Source organism: Dendropsophus ebraccatus, chromosome 2, assembly GCF_027789765.1.
Source record: "Dendropsophus ebraccatus isolate aDenEbr1 chromosome 2, aDenEbr1.pat, whole genome shotgun sequence".
In the NCBI taxonomy this organism is placed as follows: Eukaryota; Metazoa; Chordata; class Amphibia; order Anura; family Hylidae; genus Dendropsophus; species Dendropsophus ebraccatus.
The window spans coordinates 199,503,452-199,529,249 of NC_091455.1; the positions used below are offsets into that span (position 1 = coordinate 199,503,452).

At 43.1% G+C, this 25,798-nt stretch overlaps 1 protein-coding gene across 3 annotated transcripts in view; it reads right to left on the reverse strand.

Annotated features, from left to right (window-relative positions):
• The window catches only part of C2H10orf67 (chromosome 2 C10orf67 homolog), a 134,611-nt gene that overhangs the window by 59,063 nt on the left and 49,750 nt on the right, over window positions 1–25,798 (reverse strand). For all 3 annotated transcript variants that reach the window (XM_069960539.1, XM_069960538.1, XM_069960537.1), the window contains 5 exons: window positions 23,840–23,983; window positions 21,462–21,536; window positions 16,942–17,103; window positions 6,259–6,406; window positions 457–515 (listed from right to left, as the gene is read on the reverse strand). In XM_069960539.1, coding sequence (XP_069816640.1) covers window positions 457–515; window positions 6,259–6,406; window positions 16,942–17,103; window positions 21,462–21,536; window positions 23,840–23,983 — 588 coding nt within the window. The remainder of the gene's footprint in view (window positions 1–456; window positions 516–6,258; window positions 6,407–16,941; window positions 17,104–21,461; window positions 21,537–23,839; window positions 23,984–25,798) is intronic.

Here is a 25,798-nt window from a genome sequence, read left to right on the forward strand (position 1 = left end):
AAGGTTGAACTGTAAGGATACAGTCAAGTGCGTTACATCTAGTTTCCGTAAGAAATGGACAAAGATAACAACTGAAGAAGCAAAGAAACTTAACAAAGACACGCCTGCTTCGTAGTTACATTTCAATTGAGATGGAGAACAGTCGTCTCCACTGTAACACGAGCGCCGCTGCCCGGATCACAAAGTGGTTAAATGAGCTGTGTCCTTGCCTCACTGGCTGACATAATGCCGCCATATCTTCCTTCGTGATAAGCCTGTCCTGGGTGCGCGGCACATCTCACTTGGATAGTCTGTTTGTCATCTTTTCACCTCCTTCAAATAAGCCATCAATCTGCACATACAAAACTGTTTTGTTCGCCGGCCTTTTTGGCCCAGTTTTGTTGCCGATTGAGATAATGCTACGGGCTGGCTATTAACATACTTAAAAAAGCCATCACTTAATGTCAAAAGTCACACCTTCTCAATGGTCCTTTGGTCTTCTTCCATTCTGACTCTCATGGCGCCCACATCCAGATCTAGAACAATAGAAGAAGAAAGAGGAGCGTGAAATCTCATTCCCGTGACCAGGCATTCATAGCCCGCAGAGGAGGTCAGTCACGGAAGCCCCGGCCATTGCACGCTGCCCGAGTGTCCTGGCGTTACTGTGACCCTCACAGCCGCCCTTGACATTCAGGGTCTTTTTCCTGCTGTTTGGCCGGCTGCTTGGAGAGAAATTAAGAAGTAAGTTCAAGAGCCAAGTGTGGCATGGAAGACCCGCTGCTTTTCATCAATGCCGGCGCTGGACACCTCCGCTGTTAGTCACAGCAAATACGACGCGGTTTAGCAGGTGGTTCTCTGGGGCTGAAAGGCTTGGGATGAAAAGATAAAAAGACTCATTAAATCATATGACAAACATGTGGGGGGAATATGGTTTGTGTCCCACTTAAAAGATTAATGTTATAATGGCTTCTAATGGGAGAATAAATTGTGATCTGTTACCGGGGCGGCTCTGCTACATCTCCAGCATGTAATATAGGATTAATATTATCAGATAAGGGTCCATTTACAAAGAAAGATTATCTGACAGATAATCTGCCAAAGATTTGAAGCCAAAGCCAGAAACAGACTATAAACAGAGATCAGGTCATAAAGAAAAGCCTGAGATTTCTCCTCTTTTCAAATTCATTTCTGGCTTTGGCTTCAGATCTTTGGCAGATAATCTGTCAGATAATATTTCTGTGTGAATGGACCCTATGGGGGAGATTTATGAAAGGGTGTAAATATACACCTGGTGTAAACTGCCCACAGCAACCAATCACAGCTCAGCTTTCAGCTCTGGTAAAATGAAAGCTGAGCTATGATTGGTTGTTGGGAGCAGTTTACACCCTTTCATAAATCTCCCCCTATATGTCTGTGCAACAGGAGTAGGGAACCTTGGCTCTCCAGTTGTTGCCAAACTACAACTCTCATCATGCCTGGACAGCCAAAGCTTAAGCTTTGGCTGTCTAGGCATGATGTGAGTTGTAGTTTGGCAACAGCTGGAGAGCCAAGGTTCCCTACCCCGTTATAGAATAAGCTTGTATAGTATATACACCTATCGGCCATAACAATAAAATCTGGTCACTATTGTGTAGGTCACCCATGTGCCACCAAAACCATAAATATCTGCATCTGGCCCCAATATAATAGCAGCAGATCCTGTACGGTGTGAGGTGGGGGCCTCCATGGATGCCACATCCCACAGATGATCAATCAGATTGAGATCTGGGGAATCTCTTTGTCATGTTCCTCATTCCGGAACAATGTCTAAAGTGTGGTTGGCAGCATCATCCTGATGATAGAGGCGGCTGCCATTAGGGGGTCCCGCTGCCATGAAGGGGGAACTTAGGTAGGTGGTAGATGTCACAGTAACATCCACATGATGCCAGGACACAAGGTCTCCAGCAGACCATTGCCCATCACACTGCCCCGCTGCCAGCTTGTCTTCTTCCCATAGGACATCTTAGCACCAATCCTTTCCCCAGGTATGTCCACCGACATGATGGAAAGGCAGTGTGCCATTGACATACACTCACCGGCCACTTTATTAGGTACACCATGCTAGTAACGGGTTGGACCCCCTTTTGCCTTCAGAACTGCCTCAATTCTTCGTGGCATAGATTCAACAAGGTGCTGGAAGCTTCCTCAGAGATTTTGGTCCATATTGACATGATGGCATCACACAGTTGCCGCAGATTTGTCGGCTGCACATCCATGATGCCAATCTCCCGTTCCACCACATCCCAAAGATGCTCTATTGGATTGAGATCTGGTGACTGTGGAGGCCATTGGAGTACAGTGAACTCATTGTCATGTTCAAGAAACCAGTCTGAGATGATTCTAGCTTTATGACATGGCGCATTATCCTGCTGAAAGTAGCCATCAGATGTTGGGTACATTGTGGTCATAAAGGGATGGACATGGTCAGCAACAATACTCAGGTAGGCTGTGGCGTTGCAACGATGCTCAATTGGTACCAAGGGGCCCAAAGAGTGCCAAGAAAATATTCCCCACACCATGACACCACCACCAGCCTGAACCGTTAATACAAGGCAGGATGGATCCATGCTTTCATGTTGTTGACGCCAAATTCTGACCCTACCATCCGAATGTCGCAGCAGAAATCGAGACTCATCAGACCAGGCAACGTTTTTCCAATTTCGATGAGCTTGTGCAAATTGTAGCCTCAGTTTCCTGTTCTTAGATGAAAGGAGTGGCCCCCGGTGTGGTCTTCTGCTGCTGTAGCCCATCTGCCTCAAAGTTGGACGTACTGTGCGTTCAGAGATGCTCTTCTGCCTACCTTGGTTGTAACGGTTGGCTATTTGAGTCACTGTTGCCTTTCTATCAGCTCGAACCAGTCTGCCCATTCTCCTCTGACCTCTGGCATCAACAAGGCATTTCCGCCCACAGAACTGCCGCTCACTGGATGTTTTTTCTTTTTCGGACCATTCTCTGTAAACCCTAGAGATGGTTGTGCATGAAAATCCCAGTAGATCAGCAGTTTCTGAAATACTCAGACCAGCCCTTCTGGCACCAACAACCATGCCACGTTCAAAGGCACTCAAATCACCTTTCTTCCCCATACTGATGCTCGGTTTGAACTGCAGGAGATTGTCTTGACCATGTCTACATGCCTAAATGCACTGAGTTGCCTCCATGTGATTGGCTGATTAGAAATTAAGTAATAACGTGCAGTTGGACAGGTGTACCTAATAAAATGGCCGGTGAGTGTATATTGCTGCCTGCTATCATGCTCCCACACTACTGTGCCATAGTGCACTCCAACTCTGCGGTACTGCCGGCTACACTAAAACACTGCTCTGTACCACTATATAGAACCGCATGGCTCTGTTATATCGCTACTACTCTGTTATTCTGCACTACATCTTTGCAACGTGCTGGGACACAACCATGAACTAACCTTCTCCATGAACATCAATGAGTCTGGGGCACCCACGGCCCTGTCACTAGTGAACCTATTCTTCTTCTTTGGGTCATTTTGAGAGGCACCATAGTCATGAGATACAGTAAGTAGTTTTAATATTATGGCTGATGGTATGTATACTATGCATCAGTCCAAAAGCAAACAGACTATATAGTGGAGTATTACCAGTAAAGCAGAGTGAAGGTTTTCATACACCTTAGGGTACTATTACACAAAGCGATTTTTCTACGATCAACGATTAACGATAAACGTTCTCAAACGACCGCTATGGCGAACAACCTGAAATCGTTCACCCTATTACACGGAAGGATGATTGTAACTTATGATCGTTCTAGCGGGCGTCTTATCGTCGCTATTGCATTCGTCGCTACTGCAAACTACGTCTTATTCCATGCGAACGATCAACAATAAAAATAGGTTTCTCGTTGGTCGTTTAATCGTTGTCTGCTATTACACTAAACGATTATCGTTCAAATCCGAACGATCTAATGATTTGATTTTTCAAACGATAATCGTCCCGTGTAATAGGGCCCTAAGACTTTGACAAGCCAAACATGCTGGAAGTGGCAGATTCGGCTGTCAATCTAGGGTGTATGGGGCTGTCCTGAACAACCATAGACAGATGATGATGGTGCACCCGAGTGTGCATAATTTGATCTTTAGGGTACGTTCACACTTACCGGATCCGCAGCTGATTTTCTGCTGCAGATCCGCAGCAGATTTAATTTGATTAACTAAACACAGCACCAAATCTGTACCATCAAATTTTCTACGGATCTGCTGCAGATCTGCTGCGGATCCTGTAGGTGTGAACGCACCCTTTAAGAAGTTTGATGCAGCACCAAGACTGCTGGAAAACAAGGATACAACCATAGGTCTTAGGTTATATCCCTAGGGCTCCATCAGACATCTCCAGCCACCACTAATCAAATGCCACACGTTCGGGTAGACCCGGACGGACCTCAGCAAGCTTGAGTTGCGCTTTTCTCAAAAAGTCGTCAATAAGCACAGGTTATTAGAGATTACGGCTCAGCTACAAAGCAACTTTGCCCACACCAAGGGTCATATAGCAAAAGATTGCCGCATCATGCTCTCAGAATAGAGCTGCACTGCACCTAATGAAATAAGTCTTTTGCCATGAATATATCTAGAATAGACTTCTGCCCATTACCGGATCATGGTTGCGGCCACTTAGGGGTCACTCTGTTAGTTGGCCATGCTACCCATGAAGCAGCCATGTTGCCCTAGCCAAAAGATGGGGGGGGGGGGCGTGATCTAAGTGATCTTGTAGATCGTCCCTCGTTTACAGAGCCTATTAGATGGCTCGGTGATCGTACCACCAGGTCTGCACAAATGATCGCTAGATCATTAGTGCTGCCATTTGCTTCAATCAGCCGTCGGCCAGTGCTTTTTTTTAAAAGTCAAAATGACCAGATTGGCCAGTGAACGAGCGTCTGCTCATTTGTCTACTGATCAATGGCTCCTACTTAAGGGGGTTATCTAGCGCCACAAAAACATGGCCACTTTTTCCCCTCTCTTGTCTCCAGATTGGGTGGGGTTTGAAACTCAGTTCCATTGAAGTAAATGGAGCTTAATTGCTAACCACACCTGAACTGGAGAAAAGAGAGGGGGAAAAGTGGCCATGTTTTTGTAGCCCTGGATAACCTCTTTAATGGGGCAATATCGGCCCATGTAATAAGGCCCCAAGGGCCACTAACTAGAGATGAGCGAACCGGGTTCGGACCCGAACTTTCGGTATTTCATTCGGTACAGCCAATGACTATATCCATGTTTTCCACATAGCCTTAGAGCTTTATCCAAGTTCAGCAGCTACTGCTAATCAAATGCCGAAAGATTGCTGTCTGTGCTATTACACACACAGACATCGAGCATAGGGAGCTGCCCGGACGATCTTTAGATCACCCATAGACGATAGCCCATAAAAGAGAGCGCCGATCTGTTGCTGCTGCCACTCCTGGTGCGGCGGGCAGCAGACCCTCGCTATCGTGATTGTAATTTTAGAACATGTTGAAAGACAACGATCAGCCGACATTGTGCATATTGTCTGATCGTCCCCTTTTAACATGAGCTATTACACCAAGCGATTATTGCCTGGAACGTCCGGTAATCGGCCAAGTACGGCTGTTATTAACTTGGTGTAGTAGGGCCCTAACACTAAGGGCCCTATTCCACCGGACGATTATCGTTCAGATTATCGTTAAATCGTTCGAATCTAAACGATAATCGTTCGGTTGAAATGCAGTTAATGATTAACGACCGAATGAGAAATTGTTGATCGCTTTATAAGGCCTGGACCTATTTTTATCGTTGCTCGTTCGCAAATCGTTCGCATCGAATAAATAGCGAAGAAAAAACGATTGCAATTACGATCATAAGTAACGATTATCATTCCATGGAAATGAGTGAACGTTTTCAGGTCTTTCGCAATAGCGGTCGTTTAAGATCGTTAATCGTTAACGATTATGCAAACGATAATTGTCCGGTGGAATAGGGCCCTAAGAGCAGCACATGATTTCAACACAAGAAGACGGCCTAGACTGGATACACTGTAACAAAACTTCAGCTCTGAAAGTATTAGGGCTGTTTCGATTTTTGTATTGATAAATGTCCATTCATTAAACCCCCCCCCCCCCCCATCTCCAGCCTAGCCTTGGCTTTTCTTCGGTGCTTTTCCCAATCCCTGAGCTCAATACGGCCACCCAACCACGCGCTCCCTGCTCCTATTCACATCCCTATTGCAGTACAGGTGATACCGACTATCCTGCCCATTTTACCCAATGCCTGGATGCGTCCGTCTCTCTCCTTTAGAACAATCTCCAGCTGGTGGACTCTGTCCTGCAGCGATTCCGCTTTCTCTTGCAGCTCCTTGTTGTCTTCCAGCAGCTTCTCTTTCTCCGGATCATCTTCTGATTGGTAAACGATCTGCAATATTAAAAAGTCTTTTATTGTAAGGAATCCGGGGAGGGAGAACGACAAAAGAAGAGCTTCCCGAGCCACCATCATTTCCAGCATGGCCGTCATATCATTTCCTGCATATTTACAATATGAATAGAACAAGAAGGGAGGGAGGAAAGAGGAAAAAAAAAAAAGAGAAAGCCGCCGGTACATTACATACAAAGAGTAGAAACACATGGGGACGTTTTTATTGACAGGGATAATGCTTATCATACTGTTTTGTGCCCCCTCATCATTCAGGTCAATTTATTATGGAGGCTGTGTCCAGGAAGGCAGCTGGAGCCTGCACACCCACACTTCCCTCTAAGACTTAGAGGACGGTCGCTGGTAACTAGGCGAGGAGTTTTGTGGCCGGGCGAGTCTGGGGGGTGGCTGAGAACGGCGATTGGGAGGGGGGCTTGTTGTCTTTGTGCAGTTCCTCTGTGACAGTGCTGCTGGTGTCACAAGGAGCACATCACATGTCAAAGCGGTGAAGTTTTCAGCCTGGAAGCCGCATGGAGTCCATCAGGCCCACAGATATCCACACAGTTGGCTTCCTACATGGTGCCGCAGCCACCCGGAGGCCATTCATATTCTGAACATTAACGTGGCTTTGCATGCTTGTCACACATAGCACCGTGCAGGCGTCTAACGCTATTGAGCCCTTCACTTTACATCTCTGGGCAAACAGTGATTACCTTGTACCATGGCTTCGGGATAAGGCCCGACAAAAGGCTGCAAAGTTATCATTTTAGGGAAGCAAGCTGATTTGCATTTTTATTATGCGCGCCTTTTGTTTCTAGCTTGCCACTTCCATTATGAAAACGTCTTTTTTCCGAATGCGGTGGAAGCTTATTGCCACTGATACCCCTATTCACTTGTCTCATTCAAAGCCTTTCAGAGCGTTTGAAGATACCCTGTTATGGCTGTCTAGACTGCCGTACTGTAGGCTTCCATCTCCTTCATCTAAAGGCTCGGCGTGAGATATGGAAATCTTATGATGAATCTATGAAATCAGACAGGACGGTGTATATTACTAGATGGGCAGATTTAGTATACCAAAATTTACAGTGTATTCACCAAAAAAATTCTTTCAAATCAACTGGTGCCAGAGATTTCTAATTTAGTTCTATTCTTCCATACTTATCAGCTGCCGTATGTCCTGCAGGAAGTGGTGCATTCTTTCTAGTCTTGCACAGTGCTCTCTGCTGCCACCTCTGGAACTGTTCAGAGCAGTAACTAAAATCTCTCCTGCTCTGCACAGTTCCTGACATGGACAGAGGTGGCAGCAGAGAGCACTGTGTCAGACTGGAAAGAATACACCACTTCCTACAGGACAAACAGCAGCTGATAAGTACTGGAAGACTTAAGATTTCTTAATAGAAGTAAATTACAAATCTCTGGCACTTTCTGGCACCAGTTGATTTAAAAGACATTTTTGGAGGATGAATAACCCCTTTAAAGTACTAGCAAAGTGGATGGGATTTGTAGGAATTTCTTTAAGACTGCAAGGAAGATCACTGCATGTGTTTTGGATGCACTGTAGATTTTCTTTAAGGGTGCCTTCCCATGTATTGGATCCGCAGCGGATTTCACGCTGCAAATTTGCAGCGAAATCAGCTGCGGATCCTGGTAGTGTCTATGGGGTTACATATCCGCAGCGGAATTTTCATTCCACTATGGATATGTAACCTGGCCCCTTTAACCCCCGCAGCTCGTGCCTGGAGCGTACTTCACCTGCTCCAGGCTTCTGGTTGCTTCAAGGCCTCCTGGCATCTCCCGGCGGTCAGCCAATCATTGTGCTGCCCCGCTGCAGCGCACTGATTGGCTGACCGCCGGGAGATGCCGGGAGGCTCCGAAGCAAGCAGGAGCCTGGAGCAGGTGATGTATCCTCTAGGGCTGCCCCCGGCCAGGAGCATACATTACCTTCTCTGCACCACGGCTGTGTGAAGCTCCCATTGCTCCTCATCAGCCAATCAATGCATGGAAGCACTGATTGGCTGATGAGAAGCGAGGGGAGCCAGGAGCTTCACACACAGCTGCGGCGCAGAGCAGGTGATGTATGCTTTGGGCCAGGGCTGCAGGCTTCCAGGGGTTAAAGGGGCCGGGTCACAAATCTGCAGCGGAATGAATGTTCCGCTGCGGGTATGTGACCCCCATAAGCCTTCATTATACCAGGATCCGGAACATGTGAAGGCACCCTAAGGGGGTATTCCCATAACCTAAACTTTTGTTAGGTGATAGGAAATACAAAACAAAGCAATTTTGCAAATGCACTGCAGTAGCAAAATTGCTTTCTTTTTAAGTTTGGTCTCTTTCTATGTCATGTTGCCTAGGATCCCGACCACCACTATTAGCGGTGGCCGGGCAGTGACAGGACAGGTTGGTGGTTGGGAGCATTTATAGGGAATGTGTCATCAGAAAACGACTAAGGGGGTAATTTATCAAAGGGTGTAAAATTTAGACTGGTGCAAACTCCCCACAGCAACCAATCATTGGCTGCTATGGGCAGTTTGCTAAATTTGCTAAATCTTGGCCAAAGTGTTTAAAGGGAACCTGTCAACTTACTTCTACTGCTATGAGATACACCGGTCTTAAGGTGCCCATATACCTTATACTGAAGTTGGACGGATCCGCCACTAGTGCTGTTTGGCTGACAGTAAAAGGTATATGAGGACTTCCCAACTCTCCAGCCTCATATAATGTCAGTGGACACAGGTGTCGGGTGTGATGGATTTTAAATGCTCAACCCTTCTGTCCTCGGAGTAATAGGCAACCAAATGTCTCCGGCTGCAGCTTACCCCTTTGAGAACACAGGAGAGTTTGGACGTGCTGCATTTTCGTTTCACAAGACCTAGTCCATTGTGTCAACTCCAGTAAAACTGTTCTCTAGATTTTGAGCTGTAGCAGATTGAATCTCTTTAGCTGTAGTTGTGGTGAGGGTCCTGTACAGGCGAGTCATGTTCTTCCATAAGGAAGCAGTTTTCACAGAAGCGGGGCCAGCCATATACTATAGGCAGCTGTCAGCCAAACTGTCCATGACCAATATCTTCTTCCTGAACATGTATGTAATAGAAGGAATAAAGGTTGACCTCACTCAAGATGTCTTCACGTACAATTATTTCTTCACATCAAAAAGTACAAAATGGACAATGCACACTGTGGATAACTGCAGACGCTAACCAAACAAGGCGGTGACAGACTGTTTCACGCACAGGTGCGCTTCTACAGACCTCCCCGGTCTCTTCTTCTTCAGTGGGAAGTCCAGTGAAATGTGTGGTTTTTTTTAAATCAACTGATGCCAGAATGTTATACAAATTTGTAATTTACTTCCATTTAAATATTTCAAATCTTCAGTACTTTTGAGCTGCTGTATGCCCTGCAGGACGTGGTGTATTCTTTCCTCCTTGCTGCTTAAGCATAGTTAATAAGTACCCTTTCAAATCAAATTAACTGGTGTCTGAAAATTATACAGATCTGTAATTTATTTCTATTTAAAAAACTCCAGTCTTCCAGTACTTATCAGCTGCTGTATGTCCTGCAGGAAGTAGTGTATTCTTTCCTGTGTGACACAGTGCTCTCTGCTGCCACCTCTGTCCATGTCAGGAACTGTCCAGAACACGATAGGTTTTCTATGGGGATTTGCTACTGCTCTGGACAGTTCCTGACATGGACAGAGGTGGCAGCAGAGTGCACTGTGTCACACAGGAAAGAACACACTACGTCCTGCAGGACATACAGCAGCTGATAAGTACTGGAAGACTAGAGATTTTTTAATAGAAATAAATTACAAATCTGTATAATTTTCTGACACCAGTTGATTTGAAAGGGTACTTATTCACTATGTTCAAGCATTAAGGAGGAACATTCCTCCTTAAAATGGAATGTTGTACACCTTAAAATACATAAAAAAAAACACAATGTGTGAACTTAAAAAAAAAAATACAAAAATTAAAAAACAAAACCCTGTAATCTTTGGACTCTTGCAACCCCCTAAGTGTGTACCGGGGCAGCACTTTGTGAAGCAGGAGATAGTTCTTTGCTTCTTGTTTCTAATGTTTATCTCTGGCTCCATCACCTGTCTGAGCGGGGAAGTGCACGTCATTAACTATTCAGTCTCCTGTCTCTATGAAGATGCTCATTAGCAAGATGAACAAAGAGCCGTCCTCCGCAGCTACAGTCATCTGTTACACTTTAATTTCCAGGTTTTGTTATAGTATTCCCGACGCCATCTGTCCACAGCAGTAGATTTTGACTTATTGAAGCCGAGAGCCAATGAGGTTTAGCAACACAGCAAGCGAGATTAGATTGTAAGCAGTGCGCAGCGAGGACGGGTAGACTAATCTGATGCTGTTATCACTTCTATATCCTTCTATAGTTTGCAACTTTTTTCACTTCTGCATTGCAAGTGATGAGGGACAATGGATTTACCGTCATTTCCTTCAGAGATTGGTGTGAACTATAGCTAAAACTCTAAACCAACCTGCAAGAACGGCCACAGATATGATCTGCAACTAATAAAAAAGTTCAGGGGTCGTAAAAAAAAAAAAAAAAAAAAAAATTCTTCTAAAAACAGTGCCACCCTTGTTTCCAGGTTGTGTGTGGTATTACAACTCAGCGCCAATAAAAGGGTTATCTTTTTCTTTCAAATCACCTGGTGTCAGAAAGTTATATAGATTTGTAATTTACTTCTATTTAAAAAATCTAAAGTCTTCCAGCACTTATCAGCTGCTGTATCCCCTGCAGGAAGTGGTGTGTTTTTTTCAGTCTGACACAGTGCTCTCTGCTGCCACCTCTGTCCATGTCAGGAACTGTCCAGAGCAGCAGCAAATTCCCATAGAAAACCTCTCCTGCTCTGCATAATTCCTGTCTGGGACAGAAGTGGCAGCAGAGAGCACTGTGTGTCAGACTGAAAATAAAACATTTCCTGCAGGACATACAGCAACTGAGAAGTATGGAAAGACTTGAGATTTTTTAATAGAAGTAACTTACAAATCTATATAACTTTCTGAAACCAGTTGATTTGAAAGTAAAAGATTTTCGCTGGACAACCCCTTTAACTTAAGTAGAACTGAGCTGCAATACCACACAGAAACGGAGAACTAGAGTGGCGCTGTTTCTGGAAGGAGGCGGACATGTTTTTTTGAATATCCCCTGTAATAGATTTGTTGCATCTCATTCCAGCCTACTTTTATTTACCAGTCAAAATGTATTGACAGGGTCAGATACTGGAGTCTCAATACCTCTGCTGATCAGTTGCATATACAGAGAATGCAGTTTGAAGCAGACAGCGCCATACATTGCATTGTGGCCATGGTAGGTAACTGCGGTTTAGTTTCCATTAAGATTAAAGGGGTTGTCCAGCGAAAATCTTTTTCAGTCAAATCAACTGGTGTCAGAAAGTTATATAGATTTGTAATTTACTTCTAATAAAAATTCTCAAGTTTTCCCATACCTATCAGCTGCTGTATGTCCTGCAGGAAGTGGTGTTTTATTTTCAGTCTGACAGTGCTCTCTGCTGACATCTCTGGCATTTTGAGACAGGCATTTTGTCTCGGTTTTCTATGAATCTTCATAGAAAACCTCTCCTGCTCTGTACAGTTCCTGTCTCGGCCAGAGATGTCAGCAGAGAGCACTGTGTCAGACTGAAAATAAAACACTTCCTGCATGACATACAGCAGCTAATAAGTATGGAAAGAGTTGTGAATTTTTAATAGAAGTAAATTACAAATCTATATAACTTTCTGACATCAGTTGATTTGAAAGAAAAAGATTTTCGCTGGACAACCCCTTTAATGACTGGTTCTGAAATCAGTAATACTGCTGAACCCAAATGATGCTCATAGGTAACACTGTTTGTGATGCATTCATATTAAGTAATATTTATAGGTTGTAAATAGGGATGGTCCGAACCTGCCGAGGTTCAGGTTCGTATGAACCCGAACGCTCGGCAGCAGATTCCCGCTGTCTGCCCGCTCCGTGGAATGGGTGGATACAGCGGGAGGACCGCCTGGAAAACTGGGATACAGCCTATGGCTATGGCTGTATCCCAGTTTTCCAGGAGTTCCTCCCGCTGGATCCGCCCGCTGCACGGAGCAGGCAGACAGCGGGAATCATTACCGAGGGTTCGGGTTCATACTAACCGAACTCGGTTCGGACCATCCCTAGTTGTAAACATAGGTTGGGAAACATTGCTGTAAATCAGGGTTAGGGAACCTTGGCTCTCCAGCTGTAGCAAAACTACAACTCCCATCATGCCTGGACAGCCAAAGCTAAAGCTACAAAACTACAACTCCCATCATGCCTGGACAGCCAAAGCTAAAGCTACAAAACTACAACTCCCATCATGCCTGGACAGCCAAAGCTAAAGCTACAAAACTACAACTCCCATCATGCCTGGACAGCCAAAGCTAAAGCTACAAAACTACAACTCCCATCATGCCTGGACAGCCAAAGCTAAAGCTACAAAACTACAACTCCCATCATGCCTGGACAGCCAAAGCTAAAGCTTTGGCTGTCCAGGCATGATGGGAGTTGTAGTTTAGCAACAGTTGGAAAGCCAAGGTTCCCTACTCCTGCTGTAAACGAACCAAACTCTTATTGCGATGTGTTCTGAAGCACGCCACTAGAGGGAGCAATTGTACAGGAAATGTTTAAAGGAAAGCATCACAAAGTTTGGCCATTCAGGTTACATGAAAATTTCTAATTACATTATACCTTATGGGGGAAAAAAAAAGTTGGATGTGACCTTAATCTTAGAATTTCCAACAGTTCTGAGCTTCCAACAAGTTAGCTAAGCTAAGTTCAAGAAAGGGATGCTAACATATACCGAGGTGTGCTGCAGTGGGTGCCTTCACGGACATCACTGATCCCCACCATGTTATATATATAAATGGGAAGTGGTCTGAAAGAGAGTGGGGACTGCGGTTCTATGGATTCTGGCCATTAGATAGCACAGCACCCACTTCACCCAGCAAGGGACAGCCCTGCAGGGCTCTAATGGTTTCCATATCCTGCTGTCATAGAAACATAGAAGATTGTCGGCAGAAAAAGACCACTGGGTCCATCTAGTCCGCCCTTTTAGTATTTTCTTTCTTATTATCTTAGGATAGATATATGTTTATCCCAGGCATGTTTAAATTCTGTTATTGTAGATTTACCAACCACCTCTGCTGGTAGTTTGTTCCAGATATCTACTACTCTTTCAGTAAAATAATATTTTCTCACATTTCTTCTGATCTTTCCCCCAAATAATCTCTCACTGTGTCCTCTTGTTCTTGAGCTCAGTTTTTTTTTTACTAAAAACACTTCCCCTCTTGAACCTTATTTAGTCCTTTAACATACTTAAAGGTTTCAATCATGTCCCCCCTTTCCCTTCTTTCCTCCAGACTATACAGATTCAAAACCTTCAGTCTTTCCTGATATGGTTTATGCCTCACACCCTCCACCATTTTTGTAGCCGTCTTTGGACTTGTTCTATTTTATCAATGTCCTTTTTTAGGAGAGGTCTCCAGAACTGGACACAGTATTCCAGATGTGGCCTCACCAGAGCTCTATACAGCGGGATCACAATCTCCCTCTTCCTACTGGTTATACCTCTAGCTATACACCCCAGCATACGATTTGCTTTCCCTACTGCCAGGTTGCACTGGTGAGTCATTTTAAGGCCGTCAGAAATCACTACCCCTAAATCCTTCTCTTCTGAAGTCTTTTCCAACACAGTACTGCCGATGTGATACTCGGATACTGTCTGTGTAACCGATCTGCTTCATGGAAGTAACGGATGAAAAAACTGATGCATTTGTAAGCTTCCGTTTTGATTTGTGTTTTTATTGCCCTTCATTTCATACACTTCTATAGACAGCTGTAACTGATCCCTCAGTGAGCTACTCAGTCTCAAAACAAACTTGAACTTTAGTATTCAAGTTTAGGAAAGAGGAGTAAAGGAGCCAGATAAGTATAGAAAAGGGCCTTTTTCTCTGATAAGATATATTACAAAGTTTCTTATATTTGCTTATACTATTCATTTATGCAAAATGTACTTTGTTTACTAGATTTAAATACAAAATAGACGTGGCACTCACCAATCGTAGCAAAAAATACTTTGATTTCTTTATTCCATTAACAACAGGTGCTGCCATCTCTGTCCATTTCAGGAATTGGAAAGAGGTTTTCTAAGGGGATTTAAGGAGCATCTCTACTCCATACACACGGGCAAAGGCGTACCCCATAGATCACGTGCGGTCAGTCTATAATGGTGAAAGTCCTGCGATATATTGGCCTAGAAAGGGTTAAAACCCCATCCAATGGGAAAGACAGGCTCAAGTATTTGCTAGTCCATGAAGCAATGTGAATTATGAAACTTGATGCAACAGACCTATTAGGCCTCAACGAGAGGAATTACCTTAATGTACTGCTACCTTAATGTTTTTAGCATTTGCACTTTTTTGTATTTTTTGTTTGTTGGCAAGGTGCTCACCTTTATAAATTGCACCTCCCCTTCCTATGATGTGTTACTGGCCAGATGAAGCACCATTAGCAAAAAACAACTGTTGCTTTGGGAACATGCCTGCTATTTCATCTTCCATGCCATAGCCAACAGTGTCTGAAATAAACCTGTTCCGCGTTTACTACAGATAGGTGAGTGCTGGACTCTTTTTTTCATATCCACATTTTCTATGGGGGTTTGCTACTGCTCTGAACAGTTCCTGACATGGGCAGAGGTCACAGCAGAGAGTACAGGAAAGCATAGGAAACTTTGTAATATATCTTATTACATAAAAATGCCTCTTTCTTCGGTTATTAGACTTTTCTCTGCTTCTTGCTCTCTTGTTATACCTATTATCAGCTCACTCGAAGATACATTACAGCTTCTGTCCATAACAGCCAATGGAGAGTAAAGGGGGAGAAATAGGAGGGAGCAACTGCAGGAAGAGAGAGGCAAAGACAGATACTGCTGCTTCTAGTTCACTATCTTATCCCAGTGATGAATTCACAGATTATACTGTTCAGGACTGCTCAATAATGTCCTCCTTGCTACTGCTGCTGCTTCTAAGGGTATGGTATACTGACATAGGCAAGCATAAGCTCCTGTTTTATGTGTGAGCAGTATATGGGAGACATCATAGTGGCAATTAATTTATCCACTAGCTCAGGAACCACAGAAAATTGGAGATGGATCCTGCAGAGTGGTAAAAGAAATGCAGGATAAAAAACACAGAATTGGCAGAAATAGCATTATTCTTGATGCACACATACACATGGCAGATTATCCTGAATAAGTTATACTTAAAGGGGTTATCCAGAGCTACAAAAACATGGCCCCTTTCCCCCTCTCTTGTCTCCAGTTTGGGTGGGGTTTTGAAACTCAGTTCCATTGAAGTAAATGGAGCTTAATTGCAAACTGCACCTGAACTGGAGACAACAGTAGGGGGAAAAGTGGCCATGATTTTGTAGCGCTGGATAACCCCTTTAAATAGGCACTGTAGCAGAAAATTCTTTATAAAGAAATCAACAGAGGTTGTGATCGCCAGCAGTTTTGCAATAGCCTCTCTTTATAGTTTTTTAAGTTTTCTATCTTTAAAGGGAACCTGTCACGCAGAGAGAGTGGGACGAACTCACCTCACCCCTGGATAGAGCCACCATACTTACCCCCTGCTACCGATCCTGCTTGTGATGCTGGTCCAGTCGGCAGGAAATCACCACCACTCCTCTGTGCGCTCATTATGCAAATGATACCCATAGGAAATCACAGGGGTGGGGTGGAAATTACAGGGATGGGGTGGGTTTGACCCGCTCCACCAGGGTGACAAGTTCCCTTTAAATCCGCATTATTCATATGGCCACTAGGTATCTCCCTTCACTGTCCATGTGTACAGCTGCTGCACATTCACATTCAGTAACAGAGAATCCTGGTGGTGCTCGCATTGTATGGTCAGCTCTCCTTTAACACAGCACCAAAACCTCTGTAACCTCACAGTGACATCATACTGACTGAGTTGTTACATACCAGAGAGCATTGTCTTCCTGTAAGCTGCAGAGCTGATAATAGAATTAGCAAACGTTAATAATATAATTATCCTAAGGTAATTGCCCACATAAAACCTGCATGATGCAAAGGTGTCTTTCCTTGTTTGTAAAGGACTGGGACTCCCTGTTTTTGGTCTCTTTTTTTTTAACAGAGAGAAGAACAAATATCGGCACAGAGGAGCGCAGTTTGGCCGTATGTATAATATTGGGGGGGGGGGGGGGGGGAAATAAAAAAAATAAATATATATATCTATATTGCAAAATTGCTTCAGATCAGAACCCCTGATGATTTCTTGAAAGAAAATAAAACTGTGACCATTACGCCTTAATATCAATCATGATTCAATAGTCGGTGGTGTCAGTCACATCTTTCAGTCTTATTTCCGTCTGATGTCTTCATGTGCTGTGATTGATGTGAGTGACAGATACAATAAATTAGATGGTGTCATCTTTAATCTCAGATGTGTTCCATCATGAAGAAGGAGCTGTATTACCTGTTGCGGAGGCTCGTTGTCTACCAGCTCCGTTATCTGCGCTTCCAGTGACTGGATCACCAGGTCTTTTTCAATGATCTTCCTCCGTAACTCCTGGACTTTTGCAGAATCCGCCTGAGAGTCGATGCTTTTCAGTAAATCCGAGCTTCCATTATAATGATTCTGTGGAAAACAGCGACATAAAGTGAACACAATAATATCCCTGAGGCTGGGCTCACACTGCGTTTTTGCAATACGTTTTTTTCAACCATTTTATGCAAAAAAAAAGGATGGAAAAACAAATGCATATGTGCACATGCATTTTGATTCGTTTTCCCATTGACTTCCATTATAGAAAAAAAATTAATCCAAACGCATCTGTTTTTTTTGAGGCTGGGTTTACAATACGTTTTTGCAATTCCCCTTTTTCATCCATTTTTGCAAAAGATAGTATGAAAAAACGAAGGAAAAACATATGCATTTCTGTGCATCCATTTTTAACCGCTTTTCCATCAACTTTCATTATGATGTTTTTTGTTTTGTTTTTTAAAGTACACAAAAACGTAGTTGACCTAATTTCTGTGTCAGTTTAAAAAAAAAACTGACCTGTTTTGATCAGCTTTTTTTTAATAATGAAGTCAATGAAAAAAACGGATCAAGACTAATGCACACAAATGCATACGTTTTTTCATCCGTTTTGAAAATGGATCCGGATGAAAAAAACAGATTGCAAAAATATAGTGTGACGTACACAAAAACATTGTTGACCATGTTTTTGTGTACACTAAAAGAAACGACTGTGTTTTGATTCGTAATTGATCCGTTTTTTAAAATGGAAGTCTTAAAGGAGAAGTCCGGGAATTTATTTATTTTTTTTTTAAAGTATTGTGTTGCCCCCAAAAGTTATACAAATCACCAATATACACTTATTACGGGAAATGCTTATAAAGTGCTTTTTCCCCCACACTTACAACTGTATGATGGCTTCACTTCCTGGATAACATGGTGATGTCACTTCCTGGACAAAATGGTGATGTCACTTCCTGGACAAAATGGTGATGTCACTTCCTGGATAACATGGTGATGTCACTTCCTGGATAACATGGTGATGTCACGACCCGACTCCCAGAGCTGTGCGGGCTGTGGCTGCTGGAGAGGATGATGGCAGGGGGATACTCAGTGTCTCTCCAGTGCCCTGTGTCCCTCAGTGTCCCCTGCCTTCATCCTCTCCAGCAGCCACAGCCCACACAGCTCTGGGAGTCGGGTCGTGACATCATCATGTTATCCAGGAAGTGACATCACCATGTTATCCAGGAAGTGACATCACCATTCTATCCAGGAAGTATCATCACCATGTTATCCAAGAAGTGACATCACCATGTTATCCAGGAAGTGACATCACCATGTTATCCAGAAAGTGACATCACCATGTTATCCAGGAAGTGACATCACAATGTTATCCAGGAAGTGAAGCCTTGATGCAGTAGTAAGTGCAGGGAAAAAAGCACTTTATGTGCATTTCCCATAATAAGTGTATATTGGGGATTTGTATAACTTTTTGGGGGCAATAAAATACTTGAATAAAACTTTTTGCCGGACTTCTCCTTTAATGGAAAAAATGCATGCACACATATGCCATCAATTTTTCATCCGTTTTTTTGTGCACAGGACCTATAGTCATGTATGTAATTGTCAAGAATATTGTAAATGGTTTCATCTATTCATTTCGTGCAAAAACTTTGACTCCTCCATTGAATGAAAATGTGGGAAGTTGTGGAGGGACGGATTACAGGAGAGCTGTCAGACACCGTCTCATAACTGCTGAAGGCATGGGCAGTATTTGTCTCACGTATGGCCGATGCGGCCGTCTGGGAGGGAACCACAATGGAGGCACAAAAGGAGGTGATGAGCTTTGTGTGTGTGCGCTAGGCATGCTGGCTTGAACTTTAGCCTTGTCTTCCGAGCTCACAACTTCCATTCCTCTTCCTTTACAGCTTAAATATCAAAAGAATTACTAAAATCATTAATGGGAATAAAAAAAATGCCAGGAGCATTTATCATGTCTGCCGGCATGAAAGAGCGCTATTCACACACATCCGATGGCTTGCATTGATCACATGCCCAGATGCAAAACTTTGGAACCATTCCAAACTATAGACCCGTAAGTCTGGAGCATGGAGACCTCGCTCTATTGAGAGGAAAGACTCCCAAAGAACGGGGAATTCTCCAAATGATAAAGACTTGGTGGTGGGATGTGAATAACTGGAGTTATACCATGACACATTTTGGATTAGGGTAAATTTACATGGGCGAAATCCATAGCTAATCCGCAATACACGTATTAATAATAATAGTAATAATACGTGTATTGCGGATTAGCTGCGGATTTCGTGCGTGAGACTCCCATCGGATCCGCCCGTGTGAATTTACCCTTAAGAAGTGTTATGAAGTTTCCTTACATTGTATGGCGCCACCTGGTGTTCCCAATGTATAGCAATGTGCACATTTACCTACTAAATGCTGGGGGACACACAGCAGCAATAGGATGTTAATGCTGGATTGAAAGGGAGTCTATGGAAGGAAGAAGGATTCTGCCTACTGGGAGAAGGAGACTGATTCTGTCCAGAGGTGGAAGGAGACTGATTCTGTATAGAAGGGGAATAAGGTTGATTCTGTCCAGAAGAGGAAGAAGACTGATTCTGTCCAGAAGGGGAAGGAGACTGATTCTGTCCAGAAAGGGAAGGAGACTGATTCTGTCCAAAAGGGGAAGGAGACTGATTCTGTCCAGAAAGGGAAGGAGACTGATTCTGTCCAGAAAGGGAAGGAGACTGATTCTGTCCAGAAGGGGAAGGAGACTGATTCTGTCCAGAAGGGGAAGGAGACTGATTCTGTCCAGAAGGGGAAGGAGACTGATTCTGTCCAGAAGGGGAAGGAGACTGATTCTGTCCAGAAGGGGAAGGAGACTGATTCTGTCCAGAAGGGGAAGGAGACTGATTCTGTCCAGAAGGGGAAGGAGACTGATTCTGTCCAGAAGAGCAGAGAAGATTGATTCTGTCCAGAAGAGCAGAGAAGATTGATTCTGTCCAGAAGAGCAGAGGAGATTGACTTTGATAAGAGGGGAAAGGAGTCTGACTCTGTCCAGAAGAAGGATAGGCAGCTTGTTCTGTCGCCTGGCTGAGAAAACTGTTTCTGTCCAAGGGGAAGGAGACTGATTCTTTCCAGAGGGGGGATGAGGGAAGATAGAGGAAAGGGGGTTCTATCCAGAGACCTGCCAGCAGCACAAGTTAGCTGCTGGACTTTTAGTATGATCCATTGGATAACCACATAAAAATTGGATCCCTTGAAACAATCTTCCTTCTCCCATGGGTCTCTTGATTCCCAATCCTATCTGCATTCATCTACAATGACCAATACATTCACCGATTACCTTGGGCCCATTGTGCCGTGGTCTGAGACACTTAGCCTCATCAGGTCTGCTTCATTCGGTTCAGACACAAACAGCAGCAAATTGTGCCTGGGGTAGTCTGAGAAGCTGGGGCCATTTCAAATGGATTACAAATAGGACTAGGATTCAGCAGATCTGTGGTAGAAAGACTACAAAGGATGGCACCTTTACTTATACATTCCCCATGTATTACATTTTTAGAGACAACTAAAGAGTCACTCTAGCACTGCAGAGGGATTTTTCCGGATTTAAATATAGCATAAAGCAAGTGTATTGCAATAGAAGTCTATGGAATTTCCAGCAATTTTGCATGCTGCTCACTATAGCATCGGACTACTGGTCAGCTTTCCTGCATGTCTGCTTTCGTAAATACCTAATTTTTACCATTAAAGAGGCACTATCAGAGAAAAAAGTATGACTTACACATATCAAAAGTTTTTATCGGTCAGGGTCTGGTTTTCAGACTGCAACCGATTGGGCCCAATGCAGTTTTAAAGGGGTAGCTGTATGTCCTTCAGGAAGTGGTGTATTCTTTCCAGTCTGACACAGTGCTCTCTGCTGCCACCTCTGTCCATGTCAGGAACTGTAGCAAATTCCCATAGAAAACCTTACCACTTCCTGTAGGACATACAGCGGCTGATAAGTACTGGGAGATTTGAGATTTTTTTAACAGAAGTAAATTTCAAATCTCTGGCACTTTCTGGCACCAATTAATTGCAAAGAAAATTTTTGTTTTCCTAAAATACCCCTTTAAGAAACATTGCTTTGGCACTGATGTCTCATGCGATGTGTAGTATTCCCATATTCCTGTATAATATATCAGGAGGGATGATGGGTCCTTTAAAAAAATTATATTTATTTACAATTTTCCAACACAATGCAAATGTGTGGACGTCAAGTTAAATATTCCAAGCAGACGCTATGCAGCATTACTGAACATTATGCAGCTGCCCCAGCTATTTCTAGCACAGTAAAGTATTTCAGAGATGTTAACTATTCTTTCAAATATGTTAATGTATTACTAAGAAGAAAAAAAAGTAGATTTTCCTCTCAGTCAGTGGCGCTCCCCCCGTCCCCCAATGTCCCCCGCACTCACCTCATACTTAGACCTTATTACAGCGAGAGCGTCAATCAGCTGCTGCTGGAAGCTTTTCCTCAGCGTCGAGACTTTCTGCAAATCACAGATGGTAAAAGGGTCTTAGAATCAGGAGAAGAGCGGGTAACTGCATGCTAAAAAGTATATCCTGTCTGAATAGCTGAAGAAAAATACTGATTATTGCATATATTATAGATGGAATACGGAATCCATAAAGCTAGATATATAATAGGTTACAGGAAGACCCTGTACAGGGATAATCTGATTGCAGCAAATCCGCAACGTTTAGGACATGCTGTGAAGTTAGAAAAATTTGCAACGTGTTGTGAAATCCATGGGGGAGATTTATCAAACACGGTGTAAAGTAAAACTGGCTCAGTTGCCCCTAGCAACCAATCAGATTCCACCTTTCATTCCTCAAAGATTCTTTTGAAAATGAAAGGTGGAATCTGATTGGTTGTTAGGGGCAACTGAGCCAGTTTTACTTTACACTGTGTTTGATAAATCTCCCCCATGTGTGCAAATGGGGAGGAAATGCCCCATGGGGGACACATAGCTCTCTGCTGCCACCAGGGGTTGTGTTGGGAACTGCAGGGCTGCACTAGCCTTGGGTTAGTACAGTTACACATGCTGCATGTTGAAAGACAAGAATCAGCCGACATTGTGCATATTGGCTGATCGTAACTAACAGTAGCTATTACACCAGGTGATTATCGGCTGTAACGGTTGATATTCGGCTGATGATCGCTTGGCTCCTATTAGACAAAGTGATTTTTAATGATTAACGATAAACGTTAGTTAATGAGAGCTACCTGAAATTGTTCACCATATAATGCTGCGTTTACACAAAGCGATAATTCACCCAATCGATCGTTTAGCGATTTTGAAGCAACAATTTGGTTTTTATCATGATCAGCATTTAGACGAATAAATCGTTAGAAAAATCATTAGAAAATTCATAAGAAAAATCGTTATTGCGATCGCTTTTAAGATCGCTTAAGCCCATCTCTCACACATAGGGTGAATCTTTGAAAGACTGTATACACGAAGCGATCTGCGAATTTTTAGCAAACAACCAACGACGATTTGAGAACATGGTAAAAGATCAAAATGAACGATTTCTCGCTCGTCGCTTGATCGTTTGCTGTGTATACACGGAACGATTATCGTTCAAATGCGATTGTTGTTGCGAAAATTTGATGGATAATCGTTCCGTGTAAACGCAGCATTACACAGAACGATAATCGTTAGTCTTATCATTACTGAACGATTCGCAAACGATTAATGTTGATTTTGGTGACAGCACAAAGTCAACCATTAATGACACATGAACGATTTCTTGTTAGTCGTTTGATCGTTGCCTGCCTTTTACAAGAAACGATTACCGTTTAAATTCAAATGATATAACGATTTTCCCCCACTTGAAATAGGGCCCTTAGACTTTGACGCAAAGGGGCCACCATGGTATTTCCTTATCTGCGTCCTAGTACTCACAACTAAGTGGGACCTAAGGGGCAATACGTCAGTATGATCTGGTGATCTCCCCATTGGGTGGCCCCCCCCCTCAGTAACAGGTTTCCTTCCCAGGACGGATATCTGGCTATTTCCATGTTTTGAGACTTTCAGGGCTCCATGGACCCTTTTTTTTTGCACATTCAAATCTTTTAAGGGGCACTGTATCAGTGGAGACTCTTGAATGAGTAATTTTTTTGCTGATCTCCCTGAGCTCAGTGATTGTTGTATTTTGTCTATATAATGCATGTCAGCAATAGAATAGACATTACACTTGGGGAAGCTGTCTGTGTCAGAAGTGCTGCAGCTGTGGCACAGTGTAGCAGAACAAGTAGTGATTAACAGTTATCCCTATTTTAGCGCTAGTGACACAGACAGCTTCCCCAAGTGTAATGTCTTTTCCAATGCTAACATTTAATATATAGACATCAGGGGAGGCTCAGTATTGGTAATGCTGCATTCAGCAGTGGTAGCAATGTAACTGTGCTGGGATCAGAGTTTGAGCAGCCCTGCAGGTGTAAACACAGCCATTAGTGGCAGCAGCAATATGTTTCTGTGCCAGGACCAGAGCATAAGCAGCCCTGCAGTTCCAGACACAGCCACTGGTGGCAGCAGAAAGGCCATGTCACCTCTTAGGAAGTGATACAACAAAAAAACTAAGAATAATTTGCAGCCACTATAATACCACTAGCTGCCCTACCTAACAGTACAAGCCAACTCTGAAAGCCAGCAGGAGTCGAACCTCTGATTATGGAAGGGAAAAAATGCATCGCAACACATAGGGTCACTGTTCTGTATATTCCTGTAGTATAGCTGCCTTATCCACCTGAACTAACAAATACATGCTAGACTTTAATGTGTTTTACCTTTTTGTGAACCATTTCCAGATCGCGCACGGTATCATTCATCCGATTATAAAGTTCCAATGCTTGATCCTCGATTTTCTGATCGTATTCCGCTTGTAGGAGATTTTTTTGCAAAACGACTTCTTTCCTCAAAATGTCGAGAGACTAGAAGACAGGAGAGAGTATGTTAAAGGGTATCCTGGTGAATATATACAGATATATATATATATATATATATATATAGTACATTTGTTTCATAGCGTTTTATTATAACTTTGTAATATAACTTTATAAACCCCTTAACGACTGCCAATATGCTTTTTACGGCGGTCTGGCGGTCACTACATTCAGCATGGGCTCAGGAGCTCAACCTCTAGTGGGTGTCAGCTTAATGTTCCAACTAACACCTTCCTGCAATTACCGGGAGGGGACTTCAGTCCACTTCGGGGAATTTAATCCTGTGCATGCTGCATTCAATAGTGCATAATGCACAGAGAGCCCTGACAGGTACCCGACTTGTCACGGCTCTGATTGGCACCCAAGCAGTAAAGAACAGGGTTGCCGACTGGTTGCTTGGGCTGCAGGGGAGTTATACTTACCATGTGTGGCAGTCATTGACTTTCTGCTGATTGAGTCTGCCTCAGGCAGACTTAAAGGGAGCCTGTCACCAAGACAATGCTATCTAATCTATCGCCATAATGTTAATAAGCAGGAAAAGCTGAGCAGAGTGATATATATCTTTATGGGAAAAGTTTCTATATAACTTGTAACCTGTTGATTCAAATCCCTGCTTATTCTCTGTTAAGGAGTCCAGTGGGCGGTGTGACTTAATGGACTGGACTCTTTAACTCTGAAAACATCAGAGATTTTAATCAATAAATTACAAGTTATACTGAATCTTTTCCTGCAAAAATATACATCAATCCGCTCAGCTCCTTCTGCTCTATAACATGATGCCCAAAGATTTTCTCCCATGGTTCTGGGGTAATCAGGAACTTAATTCATGTGTATTTGGTTATTTGTATGTACTTTATGTTCTACTGGTGCTTACAGGGTTCTTTTGCTTGATTGCACCATAGCACTTTATTAGGGTAGTAGTGGTCATTGTCTATTTATTTTGTTATTATAACATATTTATTTACAAAGCCCTGTCACATGGCATAACTGAGAGCACATGTCTACATTCCATCTTAAATTATGTGAAGTAAAAATAATGTATGAATTTCCTGGTAAATTGGGAGATTATTATGTCCAGCCATCCAGAGTGATAATAGCCGATTGTTTTTAATTAAGTTTTTTTGTGGTGTCATGTAATTTGATATATATATATAAAAAAAATATTTTCATTACATGGTGTTTGATGCGCCTATTTGTATAGTGTCCAGCTTTTTCTTCTTTTTTTTTGGTTTATGGGGATACAACTGGAGACAAGGAATGGCACCTGTCATATAACCACTTAGATGGCATGGTGAGTACTGATCATGGCATCTAGGGGATTCAACCATAAACAGTTGCTCCATGGTTACATTCAAGGGGTTATCCAGGATTAGGAAAAAAAAAAGAAATAGCTGTTTTGTTGCAAAAACAGTGCCACTCTCATCCTCAGGTTGTGTGTGGTATTACAACTCATCTCCATTCAATTCAATAGAACCAAGCTGCAATACCAGACACAACCTAGGTACAGGGGTGATGCTGTTTCTCTAATCTGAGTGTAGTACAACTACATGTCCATCATAAAGATACATCACATGGATGCAAGTGTAGTGGTACAGGATCATATACTGATGTACAGAATAAAGGAGAAGTCTGGCCCAAACTATTTTTTAATATGTTATTACTTACGGAAAGTTAGACAAATTTCTAATGTACATTAATTATGGGAAATGCACATATAGGGCTATTTCCCCTAATTTAGTAGATCAGAGAGACTTCAGATTCTCTAAAAGAAAGTGACATCATGAACCGGGGGCAGGCCCGGAC